The sequence below is a fragment of the Siniperca chuatsi genome, linkage group LG18 (genome assembly GCF_020085105.1).
Source record: "Siniperca chuatsi isolate FFG_IHB_CAS linkage group LG18, ASM2008510v1, whole genome shotgun sequence".
Taxonomy (NCBI): domain Eukaryota; kingdom Metazoa; phylum Chordata; class Actinopteri; order Centrarchiformes; family Sinipercidae; genus Siniperca; species Siniperca chuatsi.
Genome location: NC_058059.1, coordinates 4,186,892 through 4,208,007, shown reverse-complemented (window position 1 = coordinate 4,208,007; position 21,116 = coordinate 4,186,892). Strand labels below are relative to the sequence as shown.

General features: G+C 38.4%; 1 protein-coding gene across 5 annotated transcripts in view; it reads right to left on the bottom strand.

Moving 5' to 3' along the window:
- The window catches only part of adamts6 (ADAM metallopeptidase with thrombospondin type 1 motif, 6), a 67,616-nt gene that overhangs the window by 12,001 nt on the left and 34,499 nt on the right, over positions 1–21,116 (bottom strand). For all 5 annotated transcript variants that reach the window (XM_044174657.1, XM_044174656.1, XM_044174652.1 and 2 more), the window contains exons 14-21: positions 19,597–19,660; positions 15,923–16,025; positions 13,792–13,925; positions 8,532–8,655; positions 7,686–7,766; positions 4,881–5,044; positions 2,936–3,074; positions 508–637 (exon numbers count right to left, since the gene is read on the bottom strand). In XM_044174657.1, coding sequence (XP_044030592.1) covers positions 508–637; positions 2,936–3,074; positions 4,881–5,044; positions 7,686–7,766; positions 8,532–8,655; positions 13,792–13,925; positions 15,923–16,025; positions 19,597–19,660 — 939 coding nt within the window. The remainder of the gene's footprint in view (positions 1–507; positions 638–2,935; positions 3,075–4,880; positions 5,045–7,685; positions 7,767–8,531; positions 8,656–13,791; positions 13,926–15,922; positions 16,026–19,596; positions 19,661–21,116) is intronic.

Genomic DNA, 21,116 nt, shown 5'->3' with positions numbered 1-21,116 from the left:
GGAGGTTTAAGATGATTGTAAATACTCTCTACAAGCAATTATTAGCAATATTTTCTCTGTCAATGAAAATTTTTAAAACTCTTTTTTCATTTACAAAAGTACTGAACTAAGCAGGTTAAACTAAGCTGGAGAGCAGGACTTGGGGGGAAAAATGAAAGAAAAATTGATGAATTAATCAACATAAAAATAATTGACGGCAAATTTGATAATCGATTAATCATTTAAGTCATTTATCTAGCAAAAATGCCAAACATCCTCTGCTTCCAGCTTCTCAAATGTGAGGATTTGCTGCTTTTCTCTCTTTTATATTGTTGTAAATTTAATATATTTGGGTTTTGGACTGTTGCTCAGACAAAACAAGCAAACTTAAAATGTGACCTTGGTCTCTGGTAACTTGTGATTGGCATTTTTCACTAGTTTCTCACATTTTGCAAACTAAAAAATTAATGAATTAATCAAAAAATAATCAACTGTTAATGAAAACAATCAAGACTCAGCGTTACGTACTCTGGAGGACACGACTCAGTATTGCAGTCTCTCTGGTTCTCTGGAGGTTTGCTGTCTGGGTCACAGTAGCTGTTCTGGACCACCGAGTTGTCATCCAGCCTTTTACACACCACCTCCTGCTTCTGGGAACCTACAGGGGAAAAGTCTGATCAATAAGGCACCACAGAGCTCAGCTGATCTCGCACATTCAACTCCTTCAGAAACATGGAAGCCGGCCGTCGTGTCGAGCGCTGTGTTTGAGCGGAGATGGTATCACTTTCAGTCTGTAGTAAATCCAGACATGTAAATTCCTGATTCTTTGCAGGATATCTTGGCAAATCACTTTTACAGAGCAGAGGGCTCTTTACTTTGGCTTCTAATGGAGAGAGTGAGGGCTACCGTATCGGTGTCACACCTCCCACTGTGTGTGTGTGTGTGTGAGCATGCATGTGTTTTCTGTGCGTGTGTGTGTGTGTGCATGTGTCTATGCCATACCAACTCAGAAAGGGTCTGTTTGGGCCCTTGTGGGACATATCCCACAGCAGACTTGTCTGGCAGATGTAATGAGATATGGATGTGTGTGTGTGTGTGCATGCGTGAAGTATAGAAAATCTACCCATCTGTGCTTGAAGTGAAATACAGTTTGGAGGAATAGTGCGAAGCATGGGGTAAAAGAGTTTCAGTTATAAGGCTGTCAAAAGGTGTTTTTCATAGGTTTTATTACTGTAGTGATATATTAAACAACACTTAGCTGAGCTAGCTGTATCGAATGGGTGCATGATAAAATAACATTTCACTGATTTAAAGCTCAGTGTGGTCAGAGACACACAGTAGACACAAATTAGATAATTTGGATCAACAATGCAAAGGCATGTTTACAACACTGGAAGGCCATGTGTGCTTCCCCATCTAAGGAATAGCTTCAAACTTCTGCTCCGGACTTGGAAATCCTTCCTCAGAAAAACCCACATGCTTATTCAGTCATGCTTTTACAAAATATTACAAACTCGTCCAGGCCACACTTGACAACTGGGAAGAAACACTATTTATTGTTACATGAAACCCATTGCTTTTGGGCTAAAAGGTTTGGTTTAGTCATTCTTGAGGCCATGGTCAACATTTCACTGCGGTTTCAGATTTTCAATGTTTGACTTTGTAGGACAAGCGCTCTAGAAGAGTGGCTGTATCTGTCTGCAGCACTGGTAAACCAGAAGCTATGCAGAGCAGCTCATTCACAGAAATTACACCATATTCATTACTCTGGCTAAAATATGGAAAATATACATATTGAATTTATTAGAGGGCTGAATATCCAGCTATAAAGTAATGATTTTGGAAACCCATTGCAAATTATGATACTGGGTTTCCACACACTGCTCTTCAGCATTTGTGTAATTATTGGTTAAGGGAAGATTTACAGAATGACACACACACACAAGATATGAAGTATTAAATACTTGAAAAGGTTAGAAATATTCAAAAACAATTTAAAACACCCACAGCGTGTTATGGTATTCAACACCAAAATGCTTGGAGGACTCTTTTTCAAAAGGCAACTGGCCACTGGAGCTCAGCAGAAGGTCGACACGGAGAAGACAGTATTCTTCTCTCATAGAAAAATAAACTTTAATAATGAAAACTTGTACAGCAATTTTATAAAATCAGTGTTTAAGCACTTTACACATAAAAAAGACATACAATATTTTATGTGACTGGTGGCTAAACTGCACTATGCTTGAAATAATCGATAAAATGTTAGAATTGATTAGAAAATGAATTAAAAACCATGTAACATGAGAAAAATGCTAAAATTGGAGTGTTTCTGTATTTGTACCTGACAGACACCTGACAGGAGTAAAGAAAGTGGCTGTGATTTAATCAAGAGTAAATTAATTAAAGATCTTGATTGTAGAGGTTTCGTTTTCGACACAATGTGCCATGAAAATGCCGGAAATTCCCCCAAAAAAGTTGAAATGTCACAAAAAAGTTTTTGCGCTTGGCTGCGAGTGAAGAGCTGGTGTATCGATAAAACCCAAATGCAACAAAATGTAATGGAAACAGGCTTAGCAAATAAATAATGAAGCATAGGACTTAAACTTCCACTGAAGCTTCGGCTCCACTGAAGAGACGAAAACATCAGCAACATCATCTATGTGGAGCCTCAAATTAATACATAAAACAAACATAAATGCCATATTTCCATTACATTCTCCACATTGTTTTCATTCACCGCTCTTTTAATTACTTGACTGGAGAATTAGTGCCACCAACTCCTAATAGTGTTACAGTAGTGGATGGAAGTGCACATTAATTAGCTTTTTATTTGCTGATTTTCTGGAAATTCTGTTAAAATTTTGCTAAATTTGGATGCTAGGTTTCTGTGACCATTAAAAGCCCAGGATCACAGTGAGGAAAGATACTGCAGTCAAGGCTTGCAGTGCCGACTTACCTCCAGCGCAGGTAGCTGAGCATTCAGACCAGGGCAGGTGGTGCCAGGAGAAGCCCACCTCATTGTCACCACTTCCTGTGCGCTGGATGGGCACGTTGAACTTGTAGCGTATTCCCAGGTTCTGTTCCTGAAGGAGGACCTGCAGAGGAAGCAGCAAACAAAAGGTGAGGACAGAAAAAGAGAAATAGTGTGAAGAAGAAAGTACATTTCTGTGCTTAGTATGAAAACAAACTGATCTGATTATTTATCCACTAACAAAGGCTTGATTCTTGCTCTTAAACTTGCTTAAATAGATTTTTTGGCCACATGGGGGCAGCGCAAACTGTAAACACAACATATTAAGACCTCATAATGTGGATATGGAGAACCTGTTAGCAAGCAGCTTATTTACACATTGGGCAGAAACTGAGCAACATTAGCATTTATTTTGAGCTGTGTTTCTGGCCACCTGACAAATTCACACTCCTTTTAGTTCTGTTTTGGTCTCCACCAACTCCTGAGAAATATCTGGCTCTTTGTCTACTAAATGCTCCATTATGTTCAAGTAGCGTATGGTTGGTCTTTAGAGCTTTATTGCTGAAACAGCAGCAGAGCACTGAGACTGAACAAAAACAGTAAGGTTACAGGTTGTAAAACAAAAACAATGTGCTGAAAGACGCTAGAAAGCTCTATAGAGCTGAGGGGAACTACAGAATCAGGTGATAATTCTGTGTGGGTTTGTCACTACGAGCGACCCCTTTCATATTACACTCATTTGAACCATTGTTAATATAAAAGTATTGATTATAGCAGCTTTAAATGTTGTTTGAACAGTCCGGATCAGTGAGGCTCTGGTGGGTTTATATTAGTCTGCTGGATGCAGAGGGAGACTGAGGGAGTCAGGCTTTGCAAGCCGCAAAGAAATGGCTAGTGGTCGAGTGGCCACTTGCTTGTCTATTCCAGTGGTGCTGTGTGGTCTGGTATTTTCAGCATTCATGTCAAGGCAGAAACCACTGAGTATTACAACAAGAAAATGCTCAGTTGCCTCACATTAACACACAAACTCACAGAGCAAAAAATGCAGAGAAACTTGTTATAAAATCCATTTTTAAAGAAGCACATCCACACGACTTAACATGCACAAGCAAATTCCCATACAACAACACACTCACCAAACAAGTGACATTGTATTTGCACTCAGCCAAAAAAAGTAGTTTTTTTTATCCCCATATAAATAGCTTTAAATCCCAAACCACAGGCTGAGGGTCACCTAAGGTTAGCACCCAGATGTTGAGTTTAAGTAGACTCAGACACACCAACAGCTTTCTGATTTCTAAGAAAGGAAAGTTTAAATAATTCAACCTATATTATCATTAAAGCAGTTATAATTGATATTTTTAATATAACAATGTATGAAAAGACAATGTGAAAACAATGTGAAAGGGGTCAATCGTAGTGATTAACCTACAGAGAATTATCAGTTGAATCTGCAGCTCCCCTCGGCTTTACGGAGCTTTATAGTGAGTTTCAGCTCATTGTTTAGCTGTCCGGCCATAATTTTACTGTTTTGGTTCACTCTCACCGCTCTCACAGTGTCATATTCGGCTGCAGCAGGCAGCTGTTTTCAAAGAAAAACCTCTAAAAAGCCACTGTACACTACCTGCTCAGCAGCAAACAGCAGACAGACACAGTTAGAGACTAGCTGGTGAACATAGTGGAGCATTTAGCAGCTAAAGAGCCAGATATTTCCCTCAGGAGTTGGTGGAGACCAAAAACAGAGTTAACAGAGAGAGAATATTACATTCATCAGGTGGACAGAAACCACAGTAAATGTAAATGAATGATTATGGTGCTCTGTAACTGCTGGATGCGTAAATAAGCAACTGTTTGTGAACAAGTTTGTTACATGGGTGATGATGGTGATGTTTTTATAGTGTACTGTATACAAAAAAATATTATTTACTACCATGACAATCAGGTTTTCAGTGGTAGCTCCCAGCGCCTCTAAAGACTCCGGTTCATCAGAGGGTCTCTTGTAGTGGAAGGCCGTCCCTGCAATGTCAAACTTCCTGGGCCAGTCAATGGTCCACGCTCCATTGATGTAATAATCATCACCTTCAGATTTCAAAGCTAGGTAATCACAGAAAACAAGAAATGCTTTTAGAAAGCTAAAATCAAAAGCAGGCAGGAACGGTAGCTGGGACAACAGGTGGGGACAATCATTTGGTGTGATGTCATTGCCGTCTTTCATCTTCTTTACCATCATTTTCAGCCTCCCTGATGTCACTGACTACTTTCTATCCCTCGACAGACTGAGCAGAAACACACACACACGTGCCTGTAAATGAAGAAATTCACGTGCACCGACATGAACGTACGTCTAATTTAGGAAGAGAAAGAAAACACACCTCAGGTGAAAGCCTGGACGAATCTCATGAATACCATTCTGTCTGGTTGTCAAAACAAAAGTTGGTCTCCAAGCACAACAGATCTGAAAATATCCACTTTCTATGCGTTGAAATGGGGCCAAATTGAGGAGAAACGATCCAACCGCTCGCTATTCTGTCTCTCTGACTCGTACTCTCCAGATTCCCTTCTGCAGCATTTACGCAGATTAGATGAACAATAGTTTACTCCTCTTTAACATACAGTATCACAATCCCCTCCTCAATACATTCATTTGCACATCTGGCACTGATTGTGAGCATTGTGATTTTGTTATTTTGAACAGTGCATTCTTCTTCCCAAGCATCCCGGTCTCTATTTTATATTGTCTGACTTAGTTTTTGATTTAATAAAACATTTTAAAAAAATGCAAACTTTGCTGACCTAAATAGCAAGGACTCTGACAATGCTGCAAAAGAAAAATATTATCTTTATCACTGGGGTCACAGATGAAATTCATAACAAAGTTACAAATTGCTTGGAGGGGAAAATCTAGTCCAACACAATAGCCAAAATTGCAGTCTTTAAACTTTGATATATAGACATCATATCCCCCATAATCCTGGTGGACCAGGCAGCTGTCACCACGGCCCTATAAATCTGATGCAGCTCGACGATTCAAAGTAACTTAAGCCCTCCATCAACACCATCTGCTATAAATTCAACACGCTGTCACATGTCTTTCTCTTGTTAATGAAAAGACACAGAACCGGCTTAATTGAATCCGGTTGTTTGATTGTTTTGGGTCTGACACTGCCAGTGTAGCAAATAGTTTTTGTTTAGTCTGGAATGGAGAGGATGAGTCTGGTGCCAAGACGGCCATCACATGGGTTAAGATTCAGGAGGTTTTTTTTTTTTTACAGACTTTGTTTTATGACTTTACATTAGGCAACAGGAGATTAAATGATGGCATCTTCTAATTTGCGCTTGACAAAGACACAAGGAAATCCCTGGAAATGTGGTTGACACAGAACTGAACAGATAATATGAAACAGCTTGACGTCGCAAATTGCCAATTCATCACACTATAGTGAACCACAGGGTCTACTGAGATTGATGGATTGATAGTGAAACAAGACTTAAGAGTCAACAGCCACACTAGTGCCTCTGTGAGACTGTACTTGCATACACTGTACACTTGTACACTAACATGCTCACAATTCAATTGCTACCATTCATATGTTTAGCATGTAATGTTTACCATGTTCACAAACTTAGTTTAGAGTGTTAGCATGCTAGCAATTGCTAATTAGCTGTTAACACAAAGTACAGCTGTCATTAGTTTTGCAGGTATTTGGTCATAAACCTTAGTGGATCATCCCGAGGGGAACATGAATGTCTGAACCAAATTTCATGGTTATCCATCCAATAGTTGTCAAGAAATTTAAATTAAAGGTCCAGTGTGTAACATTTAGGAGGAGCTATTGGTGGAAATGGAATATAATATTTATAAGCATGTTTTCATTAGTGTAGAATCACCTGAAAATAAGAATCGTTGTGTTTTCGTTACCTTAGAATGAGCTGTTTATATCTACAGAGGGAGCAGGTCCCCTTCCACAGAGGTTGCCATGTTGCACCGCCATATTTCTACAGTAGCCCAGAACGGACAAACCAAACACTGGGTCTAGATAGGGCCTTTTGTGTTTTTTGAGTTTCGCGGCCACCGTAGTTTCTCCTTTACGCTTGGAAGGGGAGGGTGATCGAGCGGTATTCAAATGGTTGCAAACTGCAATTTCATCGCTAGATGCCCCTAAATCATACACACTGCTCCTTTAAAACCACAAATGTTGATATATCGTGGTGGTTCTAGAGGGAAAGTCTGGGGGTCATTAAAGTCATTAAGAGTCATCATCCTGTAACCATGAATGTCTGTACAACATTGTGTGCTGATCCATCTAGTAGATGTTGAGATATGTCCCTGGATAACTAATATTTTTGCCCTTCTGATGGCGCTGGAGTAAATGTCAGGATTTCACAAAAGTCATTAGGATTCATCCTCTGGGCACCATGAGTATCTGTACCAAATTTCATGGCAATCTATCTTATAGTTGTTGAGATATCTAACTAAAAAAACCTCATGGTGGCGCTAGGGGAAATGTCAGGGGATCACCAAGTGAGCTTCATCCTCTGGGGATCATGAATGTTTGTACAAAATGACACAGCAATCCATCCAATAGTTGTTGAGATATTTCAGCCTGGACCAAAGTGGTGGGCAGACCCATATTGCCATCCCCTAAAGCCACGCCGCTAACATGGCTAAAAAAAAAGCTCACTAAAGTGCATATTCGTCTAATTGTGACTTGAACATTTCAAGGCCGTCACTTACCGATATAATTCTTTGACATGGCAATCTCTTTGATCTCAATGTGAACTGATCCTTTTGGGATCTGAACCACCTCCATGTAGCCTGGAAGGCAAGGACAGGGATCGTTAAGGTGGTATTTCTCCCACTCAACCCCCCCCCCCCTTTCATTTCTCCAAGACGTTTTTTACAACACAGAGAAGACAGAAAGTTACATATCATGTTAGGTAAGAGTACATATAGAATAAATTCCAAATCACCCAAAAAGGACAAAGCAGGAGGACAAAACAATCCCCTCATTTTTTTATTATCACACACACATGCACACACAGTATTTTTAGATGCTAGCCATACCATAGAAGGAGAAATATGTTTTCTCTCTCTCCTGCTCTCTATAGACGACCTCAGGCTAAAGCCAACACCAAGTCCCTATCTCTACTCCTGATTTCTTCACTCCATGATGTAATTAATGGGAAAAATATGTTTTGATATGTTATTCTGACAACACAATTCTAAATAGCCAAAAACATATGGTCGGTCGGTGGGTGACAAAGGCCAAAAAGGCACATTTTCTTGAAAGCTTATCTTCCTGGCTTCAGGGATATGTTGGCCTTTGGACAAAAGCTGCTTTGCCAAAAGGACGATGAGTTACTTTGTTTTCTTCACAGTCATCTCCGGTGACTTAAAGTTTGTCACATGTTTTCATCAAACCAAAACACACTCTCTCTGCTCCTCCTTTTCACACTGAGTGAATCAAAGAAACCTGAAAGCTGCTGTACAATATATCAATGGAGATGCATTAGAAACCTGAGGTGACAGAATAAGTCTCTCATCCTAAAAACGGCATGCCTGGAGTCAGATATGTTTTACCTCCTCTGGGTAGAGAGTCATTGAAGAGTCCCTCTGATGCCTCGCAGGTGCTGCCGTCTCCTCCGCACACACGACATCGATCTTCTTTAGCATCAGAGCTCAGGATGTTGTCGCAGCCCACATGCTTTGAAGCCAACATTCAAAGTCAGACAATGAGAGTGAGCGTTAATTGAATACTTGAATATGGATTCAGGATTTAGCACCATATATGGTTTCTATATGGATTAAACAAACAAGATATAACGTGTTAATTAGTGAGCTTTAGAGGTGCTGGTAGGTGGATTTTGTTACCTTCGGACAGAGCCAGGCTAACTGTTTCTCCCTGTTTCCAGTCTTTATGCTATGCTAAGCTAACTGGCTGCTGGCTGTAGCTTCATATTTACTGTACAGATATGAGAGTTGTATCAATCTTATCATGTAAGTCTCAGCAAAAAAGCATATTTCTTAAAATGTCAAGCTATTACTAAAAGCATGTTCCTTCAACAACAACAACAAAAAGCTTAAACAGAATTGACTGGCACTGTTGTGGGGATTTTCATTTTGGGAGGGATTTGTCTTGTTTGTTTATAGAGGAAGTCACCAGAATACACACAGCACATTCAGCATCCACACAATCCTGTACAACCACAGTCCTCTACTATTTGGGCAGCTTCAGTGGAGAGACTTCACTGAAGAGTTGTATCTTCAAACCAGCAGAGGAGGAGAGTAATATAATGTACATTTACTCTAGTACTTAGCTTACTAACTAAAGTTTTAAAAAGACCCTGTGCTTTGAGAGTAAAAGTTCTTTCTTGGCCTTGGACATAAAAGTTTGAAGTTCTATATTTTTCTTATTGTTAACAAATCCAATGAAAAGACTAAGAATTCTTCTGTGTCCCAGACCTCCATTGTTGTCCAAAAACAATTAAAATCACATCAATGAGCCACACCATTGCCCTTGGTGACATGTTCCTTTATTATGATGAACATGCCCACTGTATTTTGACTTAATCCCACATACACTGTCCTGCTACCACAAATACTCATTAGAGCACCAAATCAATTATATATTTGTGACCTGTTTTTTAAGTTTTACATATTCAGTAGAAACCAATGGGCCACAGACAGAGTTGGAGAGTCAGAAACTATTGAGAAACGGACTAACACATTGTTGGTGTTGGTCTTTTCATGGGATTTGTTGACAATAAGAAAAATAAAGAACACGGCTACACTGATAATTGCTAGTAACTTGGCAGGTTTTTACATATAAAACATATGAGAGCTCATAAAACATGATGGACTCTGAATCCATCGTGTTTTGTTGGCTTCAAATAAATTTTAATATGGAGGCCGCATGGAGCGCATTAAATCTTTATCTGTGCTCAATTTATAGTGATTGCTTCATCGTTACTTGATTGGTAATGCCTCGGAGCATCAAAGGTGGAACAAGCGGTACTGAGCACATTCTGATTGAAGGTAAGATTTGTGTTTTTATTATTTCATTATTTTTCCGCTTTAAGGGCTGCAGCATCAGCAGTATATTGACTCATTAGAGCATTTGCAATATGAAAATATTTGTTACATGTTAGGACCACAGTCTATGGTTAGGTCTACTGCGATATACATGCAAAGGACCCATTCTACAACAAGTTTACTTTGAATATTTCTAATACATTTTACATGAAAACTAAATTTGTGAATGCAGGACTTTAACTTGTAATGGAGTGCTCTTATTCCATTGTGCTCTCTGTGTTAACTGCTCCCTGTGTATAATCCCTATGTACAGTGTTTTTATAGCGTCTTAAATTATTTTATTATTATTATTTACTATTTACATTACTATATCTGTATTTACTATATTTTTACAGTATAACAACAATGTACACTTTAATTATCATGCCTCTTAAAATAATTTTGCACAGAACTTTTATAGTTATTTATTATATAATTTTTTTTAATTATTTTTAGCATCTTGGGATGACAAGACTGTTTTGTCGTACATCCAAAATTGAAATCACTCCCTCATTCACCCATTCGCTACTTAATATATATAATGGACACCAAGTAGGTCACTCTACAGTAAGCAGTAAATTGAGATTTCATACACACACGAATTATCATTTTGCATCATCACTGACATGCGGAGTGTTTGAAATGTGTATAAAATGTAACGTATTTCATTTTGGGATTGTTATCAGAAAGTAGTGCACATGCCACAGACACTACTTTTAATCTTCGATTTTAATCTTAGGGAGTTTTTTTAGGGCACTATATTAGAGCAGCAACGATGAGTTGATTAATCGATTAGACGATCGCTAGAAAATTTATTGTTACTATTCTGATAATCCATAAATCGTTTAAGCCAGCAAAAAATGCCAAAAGTGATCTGGTTGCAGCTTCTCCAATGTGAGGATTTGCTGAGTCTCTCTGTTTTATTATCAGCAAACTGAATATCTTTGTGTTCTGGACTGTTGGTCGAACAAAACAGGACTCTGGGAAAATGTGATGGCCATTTTCACTATTTTCTAACATTTTATGGATCAAAAAATTAATCGATTAAGGAAATGATCTAAAGATGAATTGATAATGAAAATAATTGTTACTTGCAGCCCTACACTATACAGAGCATACATTTCAGTAAAATGGCAGACAGAAATTGTCATGCACTATATAGTAAATAGGGAATGATAACAGCTTTAACTGTGTGTTAATGCTATGTGACAATACAACTGGGAGGATTACTGTTATCACTGACACTCCTACTACTCCTTTGGATCTTTCTACTCTCTATCACTATCTCCCCTCTCTCTCTCTCTCTGTAATTCGAAGTCTTTCTTTCTCTCGCTCTCCCTCTTTCTCTCTCCAGCACCTGTAAACAGCATAGCAGTTTTGAGTGTTTCTGAAAGCTTTCCAAGCACTCAGTGTTCTAGAGATTTATCACAGTGTGGCAGTGAACCCAGAGAGCCAGCCTCTGAAATACAACGACATGCTGGATTCAGACTGGAAATAAACCTGCAATGCTCCTTTGGTAGGGAATATTCCACCTCTTAGAATTTTCTTCCCATTAAAACACACACCATGTTGTGTTTTTATATTAGAATCAGAGTAATGTTGTTGGCACAGACGCTGCATGGTCATGCCAAACAGGAATCAAATTGTACGGTCAGGTGGAAGTCAAAGCAAATACTTAAAGCGAGGAACCAAAAAGTTATTTCAGCTGCATCTCAGAAAATACACAAAACCCTCATCTCCCCACACACACACACACACAAACACACACAAACTGTACAAAATGATTTATGCTCATGAAAACAAAGACAGCACCAACTGCCAACTCCTTTCAATAAAATGCTATTTTGCGTTGTTATTAAATCAGCCTTTTCAAATATATATAAAATCATTACTCAATCAAAACAATGATTTTTGTGTTTTATTTATCACAACACAATCCCGGTCGAGGCTGCGGGGCCCTGATAAGAGTCAAAAAGAGCAATCATTCGATCACAATCAGCCACAATCAGCAACTCAAAGGCTTAATTGTTCTTCACTGGAGAATGGTGCGGTTCTGTGCTTTGGCAGTTGTGTTTACACAATCAGTATCTAGCAAACTGTGTTGTCAAAGATAAAAACTAGCACGGAGGCTGAGGAAACTCTTGCTAGCTCAGTTAATGTAGAGCTAACATGTCACTCCAACTGTAATTTGACAAAATAGCAAGGGTTAACAGTCACAAACAATCACAAGAGCCCACTTAGGATAATGTCACAGTGTGGTGTGTCCTTATTTCAGGGCAGGAGATGCATCATTTCTTTTTATTTCGTCTGACATGCATTTCACATGCAAATTGATCGCAATACTGGATTAAACTTGGCACAGTGCCAGATAATGCATCAACATGTAATTTCATAGTCTGCACATTTGCCTGACTAATCAAACAGGATTGATCACATATTTATATCTGGAAATAATAAATTTCTTATGTTGAGTATATGAATTTTATAAGATGTGTAATTGTATTCTGTTTTTAGGGAGCTTTTTTTATCATCTGGCTAGAGGCAACAGATGAAAATTTGCCTTTTATCGATGAGCACTGCCCCGTCAAAAAAAGTTAAAAATAAACAAATCAGCCCTTGTATGAAAAGCTATGAATACTGAAACTGAATATGAAAGTTCATTCAAAACATCTCAACTCAAGGTTCACTTACTAGCTTTGTCCAGAGCTTTCAACCACATCTTAGTCTTCCTCAGCGGATGGAGTTTGTTCAGTTGTCATCATGTGACCAGGGTATGGAATTTTGATAACAGGTGCTAACTCCATCATAACTCCATTCGCTGAGGAAGTCCGTGACATTCGGTTGAAAGCCCCACAAAAAGCCAGCAAGTGGACCTTTAGTTGAGATTTTCTTCTCAAACAGAATTTGAAGTTTACTATCACTGATTTTCAACCATGTTTCAAGTCATACTTTATAAACCAAAACATCATCATTGCGTTTCTAGTTTTTTCGCTAATGTTGGCAGACTGGTTGTTAAAGAAAAACTATGATTTATTACAGCACAACTTGGGTTTTATTTTCGTAGTTCCAGCAATCAGTTGTATCGGATACGATAACATTTGTACTCATCAAAGTAAAACGTCAGATTTGGGAATATGGCTACATCGCTAATAATAGGTCCAATGAAACACAAGCCATCAGATGATCAGACCATGATTAGCCAGATTATCTAAACCTTTTTATTTGCAGATAAAACTGAAAATGAGTGCATTGTAAGTGTGCACAACCATGGTAAGTACGGTAGGTCAAAGTTAAAACAAGAAGCTGGTCAGAGGTGGATATTTTCCAAATCACTTTACTGATTCAAATCGTTTCATTCAGTTCAAAGATTCCTAGTCACTAACTATGTAGTTTTTTTCACTTTTTTCTAGGCTAAGCGGCTGCATCACCGTTCAAATGCACATGCTGGCTTCAAGCTGACACTGTTTGAGGTTAATGATGAGGTTAATAGCTCAGCAGCAAACTACAACAGAGCAACAGAGCTCCTGCTTGTTCCCCCGGTGGACCTCTTTTTAGTGATGTCGCCGCGTACCGCTATCATAAATGATACATACCGATAGAAACTGAGCTAGGAAAATAAAACCCAAGTTGTAATAAACTGTAGTTTTCCTCAATAAAAGAGAATAAAACAGAAATTTGCAAAGCATCCCAAACGTTTCGTCATGTGGATTTATGCTTTTATGCTTTTAAATGACCATCAGGAATATATGACAAAGCACTGCTCCCTTACCTTACACTCTCCATTGATGCAAATGTCCAGTGAGTCAGCCTGACATCGGGTGCCATCTATGACAGCAGGAGAGCGCTCTGTGTAGAAGTTATAGCCCTCTGCCAAGCAGTTCAGCGCACAGGGCTTAACACCACCTGGGTTACACAGAGTACACACAGACAGAGCACATCGTTATCTGTCGATCAGCCTGCACACAGAAAACAGACAACATGACCTGAACGCTAATAGAATAACTCAGAGATAAATGATAAACAAACAAAGAGAGCAGCAAACACTAGTGTTGTCCCAGGACTTGTAGCCAGCTCTGGGATCTCCCTTTTGACTTGTTGACAATAATAATCATGTGGAGGAAAGTCAGCAGTGCTCAGATCTAAAACCCAGAGCCTGACGTCACTGTAACACTGACACCAACAGAGACAGCACTGGCTGCCAACAACAATCACACTGACGCAGGTTATCTGCCGTTTTTACATGACGGCTCCCAGCCCGAGCAATGCTATAAGTCAGGAGGTGATAGACTTGACAAAACAGACCCCTGTGATAAAAGAGATCTAACTTAAGCTCCTCTATCTCTAAAAGAAAATTAAAGCCATGTTTATCACTTTTTCTTGTGTTTTTAGTTAAGTTGATATTTTCCACGATCTGCAGGCATGAAGGAGAGAACTTAGGGGGAGAATGACACAAAGCCTGTACTCCTATACTCCTGCCAATAACTTTGATAGTAGCAATAGCAGAAAAAAAAAAATCGCCCAGGTTGGACAAGCAGCAGATCCAGAAAACCAGCAAGGGTCTTCGAACACAGCACAGTGTACGGGAATCTAAAAAATTCTCTACCCATCAAAGAGACCTTCCCACTCTTGGTATTAACTGGGTACACAAGACAGGCCGGCCATTTGTGATGCAAAAAGGGTGACAGGAAGATTTGAAACACTTGAAAAAGTTGGATGTATGAAATATTCTCAAGCCAGTTGCATCGGCTCTTTGCAAGTTCAATCTTAGCCTAGTTATAACGTAAATGTTTACTAAGTGAGGATTTACACATCACTTAATTAAAGCTGGTTGCACCACACAAGCTAGTTCTTACATAGGGATTAGTTGTCATTAAATATTTACACCCACTAACTGCCAGGTTAACTGTTGCATAGCTAACTGAACTAGCTAACTGAAAGAACTAACATTGCTAGCATATGACCAGTTTAAATTGAGGAGTAAAAGATAAAGATATATCTGACCTGACACTTGATCAAACTGTTTCAAAATGTAAACTGGGAAAATGTTATGCTAATAACATCAGACTATTATATATATATATATATATATTTATTATAATTATTAGCTAAATAGTGTCAATTTAGCATAGCTAGATATTTACTGCTGATTCTAAAGAGCATGAATACTACTAACTCACGAATATTTTTCCATGCACTTACTTGTTAGTGTGTTAGCAATTACATTTTATATATATATATATATATATATATATATATATATATATATATATATATATATATATATATATATATATATATTTGCCCAACTGTTATTTTTAGTAGTTATGTTACAGCTACAGTGACTCCCTGTTTACAGAGTTGATTGCTTTAGTGTGAACAGTGATAGAGTTGTTTCCTAACTACCAATATTTACACATTACTGAAGTCTTAACTAGCTAAAAAAAAATACTCATATTTTAAAAAGGTACAACCTGATTTAGTAAATCACTAGTTTCAAACCAGCTTGTAGTTAAGCTAAGAACTTAGGAAGGACTTTACACAAAATGATTTTATAAATTAACTTCTTATGAGCTTAGGAAGCCTATATGAACACATCTTATGTTAAAGTTAAAGTTGAATCAAAATGTGACGACGGTTGTGTGGATGTTTGCTTGTGTTGGCAAATCACTGTCAATCAAATGTGATCAAACCACACCCATACAGTTCTGATGAAGCACATTAATTGAGTTCTGGAGTATTAAACTCTTAAAAAATAATAACGTTTTTCCAAACTTTTATTGTTGCTTATTTAGTCATTTAGAATATTTAATGCTATAAAGAAATACTTATGATTTGAACCCAAGTTTTCAGGGGCTTTAATGGATTTACAAATAGCTGGTGCAACCCAGACCTGAACTCACCACCAGTGTAAGGCTTCCAGTTGTAGTACTTCCCACGGAAAGGCATGCTGTCAAAATCGGCACACTGCTTCTCTCGGAAATCACGAGCTCCTACAGGGCAGGCCTGCAAAAAAAAGAAAAGGTGTCTTAGCCCAAATTATTACAAAGTATGACTGCTAACCATTTCATAAACTTTTTACAATCATTTTAATTTTTAAATCTATTAAAAAACTCTTGGAACTTGCTTGATTTATCCACCTACAGCAAATATTTGGCTTGAAATCATCAGAGATCCATGAGATGGAAAGACTTACTTAGATGATGGGAAGGGATGGATAAAATGGATAATATATTTGTTGGAATATTGAACATAGGTGTTAGTTTGCCTCTCTTACCTCTACTCCTTTCTATTTCATTCATCCTTTTCTTATTGCTGCATGCTTTACCAATCATGGATAATCATACACAAATTATGTGATGCTGCACAAAGACTTGCTGTCCTTTGTGCCTGGAAACTGTTCTTGTTTTCTTTTGTTGTTATTGACATAAAAGTTATTTTCTAATAAAATTTGTAAAAAGTATTAAAAAAGAAACTTTCTTGAGTTGTCTAATCTATCACCAAGCCCGCATTATTGTTGCAGAGTAAAGCAATACAGACTTTTCAAATCAATTTTCTATTAAACTGCATTACCAAGCAATGATTATGTAACTTTGACAAAAAACATAATGCAGACTTGATGTTCACTGTGATGGATTACACAACTCAAACAAGTTTTAGGAGTCTGCCAGTTGATTTTCATGTCATACGGAAATGAATGGAAACCGATGGATAACTGGAACGATAGGAAAAAAAATCTGTGGCATGAATTCAAAAATGATCAAAAAAAATGTACAAGATTTGCAGTAAAGGAGCAAAAACTTGCAAGCACACTGGTATGGGTCCTTTAAGATCTTGTGATGCAGAGGCTAGCATGTTGTTACCATTTGAGTAAGTTAATTATCTGCAACGACTATTTCTTTATTCTGGAAAGGTTTTATTTGCATAGACAACATCATTTTTAACAACTGGACAAAGTCTGCATAAGATGTCACATTTCATTTTCAGACACTAAAACAGACTTGTTTCTTGGAATTCCTCATTGAGAATAGTGTGTTTTGCATTTGGAGGGATTGCTCTGTTTTCATGTGTGGATGTTGCTCCAGTAAGAGGAGGTAAAAAAGTGGAAAGAAACACTTTATTGGTGTGAAAAGGTCCTTAGAAACCCCAAAACACTCTCCCCCAGGACAAATAAAAGCTCTTAGGTCAAAGCTATATTTCATATGCTGAAAGTGTTCCACGTTGCAGCGGTCCATAGGGAAGACTGAGCCACTTTCATTACCACTCAAGCGTTTTGCCAATATGGCAGCTTTAAACTTGCACATCAAACATGCAGATTGAGTCAGAAGAGACAGAAAAATATTATTACAAGTGTGTGTTGAAATGACAACACAGGGCCAAATTAGATTTACATGTACCAACATGTGTTGAAAGGAAGAAAAAACGTCAAAGATCACATTGGTAGGGCTGCAAGTAAGGATTATTTTCATTATTGATTAACCTGTTGATTATGTTTTGATTAATCGACTGATCATTTTGTCTATAGAATGTCAGAAAATAGTTAGTAAAAAAATCACCCCGGAGCCCGAGGTGATGTCTTCCAGTCCAAAAGAGAAAAGCAGCAAGTCTTCACATTTAACCAACTGGAACCAGAGAATGTTTGTTGTTTCTTCTTGAAAAATTACTTAAATTATTAATAGATCATCAAAATTGCTGTCAATTAGTTTTCTGTTGATTAACTAATCAATTCATCGACTTACCAGAATTACTGCATAATTGCATATTCATGTGACAACACTGGCCTGCCATGGCACAACCTCAGACTCCAGTCTCTAGAGTTAAAGGGGAACTCCACTGATTTTACAGTCAATTCACTAGTAATGAGGGGCACTGTGTAAACAGTTGTAAAATGTCTTCTGTGAGGAGCTTTGTCAAGTCTGAGAAAATTCTCATGACATCACTTAAGTTATCTTGATTTGGGCTTAGAGACAACTAATTTTCCTGCGTGCTAGCAGCATGGCTTTAGGGATGTCGCTCGGTCCACCATTTTGGTCCAGATTGAAATATCTCAACAACTATTGGATGCATTGACATGAAATTTGGTTCAGATGTCCAAGGTGCCCAGACAGTGAATCCTCGTGACTTTGGTGATCCTCTGACTTTTCTTCTAGAGCCACCATGAGGTTAACATTTGTTGTTTTGAGTGAAATGTCTCGATAAATGGACAAATTGTCATGAAATTTGGCATAAACATTCACGACCCCCTCGGGATAATTTGTAATAAATTTGGTGATCCCTTAATTTTCCAATTAGCACCATCATCAGGCCAACATTTATATTTGTCCAATAATTTGGTTTATGACCAAATTCCTGCAGAACTAATGACATTCCCATCAGCTTCAGCTGTACTAGGTGCTAAGTGCTATTTAGCAAATGTTAGCATGCTAACAAGCAAAACTAAGATGGTCAATATGGTAAACTTCATGATAAACGTCAGCATGTTAGCATTGTCATTGAGAGCATGTTAGCTTGCTGACATTAGCATTCAGCTCAGTAAGTACTCTTAATCTGGCTAATATGTCTCTCACAAGTCCCTCAACTTTATGGAAGTAATAATAACCTGATATCCGATTCCTTTTTCAACAGTTCTTGCATGAAGTATTATGCTAATGGTAACAGCCTTATAATATAAAGTAACCTCCCACAGGACAGACGTAGTAGCAACAGGAAGGGAGGGAGGCAGCATTAACAAATAATATCTGACTGCTGATCAATGCACAAATAGCTGGGATATAAACATCAATTTATGCATGTAAGTATTTGTCATTGTATCTACATCTGGTGCTCACACACACGCACATTTCCCTGGACAAGGTGTGGTCAGTGTGATGAAATAGCGGTTAGGGATGTTGTTTGTTGTCCAAAGAAAACACTCAGTACTTGCTCTCAGCTGTTATTTTTAAGACTTGCGGTTAAATGTCCACCAGGGCCCTAACTATTTCAATTTTCACCTTGTGAAAAAAAGCCCACCTAGAAATAGTTGAACAGAGATCTCAACTTGCAGCCATGTTAAATATTTGCTTAAAGCTTTGCTCCAGACCTGAAAAAATAAAGCTCTGTGAATTGCTTTTCATGGAATACAGTCTGAAACTGTCATCATCGTTGACTCAAGTAAAATGTCACAAACAATATATGAACTATTAAGTGACAAAGAGACGAGTAAACCCAAAGTTACCGGGGGAATATTGTATCACTGCCTGTGCATTTTTATCATCGTCTGTCCTGTGTTCCAGGAAGATAACATGTCAGAAAGCTTAAAGGCAGTGGGATGCTACTAGTTAACATGCTCCTTATAAAGCCTTTCCTAAGATAACATGTTCTGCAGGAGAAAAACGTGGAGCAGCAAAGAGGAGGTTCAGCAGTCGTGCTCTGACAGGCCAAATCCAGGTCAGAATGCCTCAACAGACCAACTATCTCAGTCTCTTTACAAACCAGAGCAGCGCATCCATCAAGAGGCCAAGTCACTTGTATACGCTGTTCTAAATACCAAGCAGACAGCATAAAAAAAACAGGGAGGCAAAGAAATTAAGAAACTCACATCGGTGTTACAAGATCTGTAACGTTTCCTCTCTCCAAGACAGTACTTGCCTCCTCCAGACGGGCTGAGAGACACAGGAGAATTGAATGAGTGGGGAATTGAGAAGTGAGAGGATATCTTCAACACATCACATCAAGCACCATAAATTACAAATTCTTCAAAGAAATCATCTTTGGTGATGTAGTGAGTACATTAGGGAGGGTTTGGTGAATGCAGGTCATGAAACAGGCCTAAAAAAAGCCTCTGCCAGAAGACAAAGTGTGTTTGTGTGTCTGCACTTGCTGCTTTGCTGAGTATGTGTGCCAATGATTCATTCACGAAATCCAAGCTGCTCCAAGAGCTCTTAAGTGTGACATGCCATTTAGATTTGGGAGAGAGACTAAAGTCCTGTAATTCTCTACTCACTCTTTTTTTCCTTGTCTACTCTTCACTACACATCTGCTACATCTGTGAAAGGGTTTGTTTTCCTTCTCTTATCATCTCTTTCCTTCTTCTCACCTTCATTAGCCTCCATTTCCTCCATGACTATTTCCACTTCATCACAAAAAACTATGAGACAGTCTCTGTAATGAATGTGTTAGAGGCTGGTCTGGCTGTGTTTTCTCTGCCTCCCTCCTCTTTGCACTGATGCCTGAGCTGCAGCGATCACCTTACACAGGTGTTCCACATTATGCTTTCTCCTCTTCCCCCTCTTCCCTCCTTCCCCCTTTTTTCCCTTCCCTCTAGTTCACCCTGGCTCTTTCTCGTGTCTTCCCATGACGTGTTTGACGTAATATCTAGCTTCCAAAACAAAGGAATGCAATGCTGGAAGAAGGATAAAGATCCCAAACGTCTACTTGCCAGACAAAGATGCACTGGACAATGATTTGTCTAGTGAGGACACACAAGAGGCCTTAAAACAAAACTACACAGCACTTTAATCTACAGTAGAGAGTGAGCTGTGTCTTAACTGATTGCACATGCTACATCAGTCCATCTCAAACTGTATGAGGACATAATTCTGTGCTTTGTTTCATTAGAAAATAGTGCTGTCCAGGACAACCTTAAAGAACCTTTGCCTGGCAATTATACGTCTGTCTTGTTACAGCGAGATTATGTAACTTTTGAAAGAAGAAATAACACAGTTTTCCTCTTACAAATGAAATGCTGAATTCATGAGCAATTAAACGAACCCTTGCTCAATTCAATACACTCCTGCTACAGCCTTTCTTAGTCTGGTGTGACCACTTAGCTTACAGTGGCTAATGTTAGCTAATGTAAGCTGCAGATCCGGGTGATAATTCTCTGTAGGTTCATCACTATGAGCAACCCTTTTCACATGTCACATTGTTTTCACGTTGTCATTTAATACATTATTATAAAAATATCGATTATAGCCACTTTAAAGATGAGTGAGTAAAAAAACAACAAACAAGTCTTCAATGATGAGGTATGTGTTTTTACTTCCATTTTTACTTTTGTGATAAAACAAATTAAATGTGTAATCTGTGACACAAGTAGAGAGGTCATAAATTCAGCAA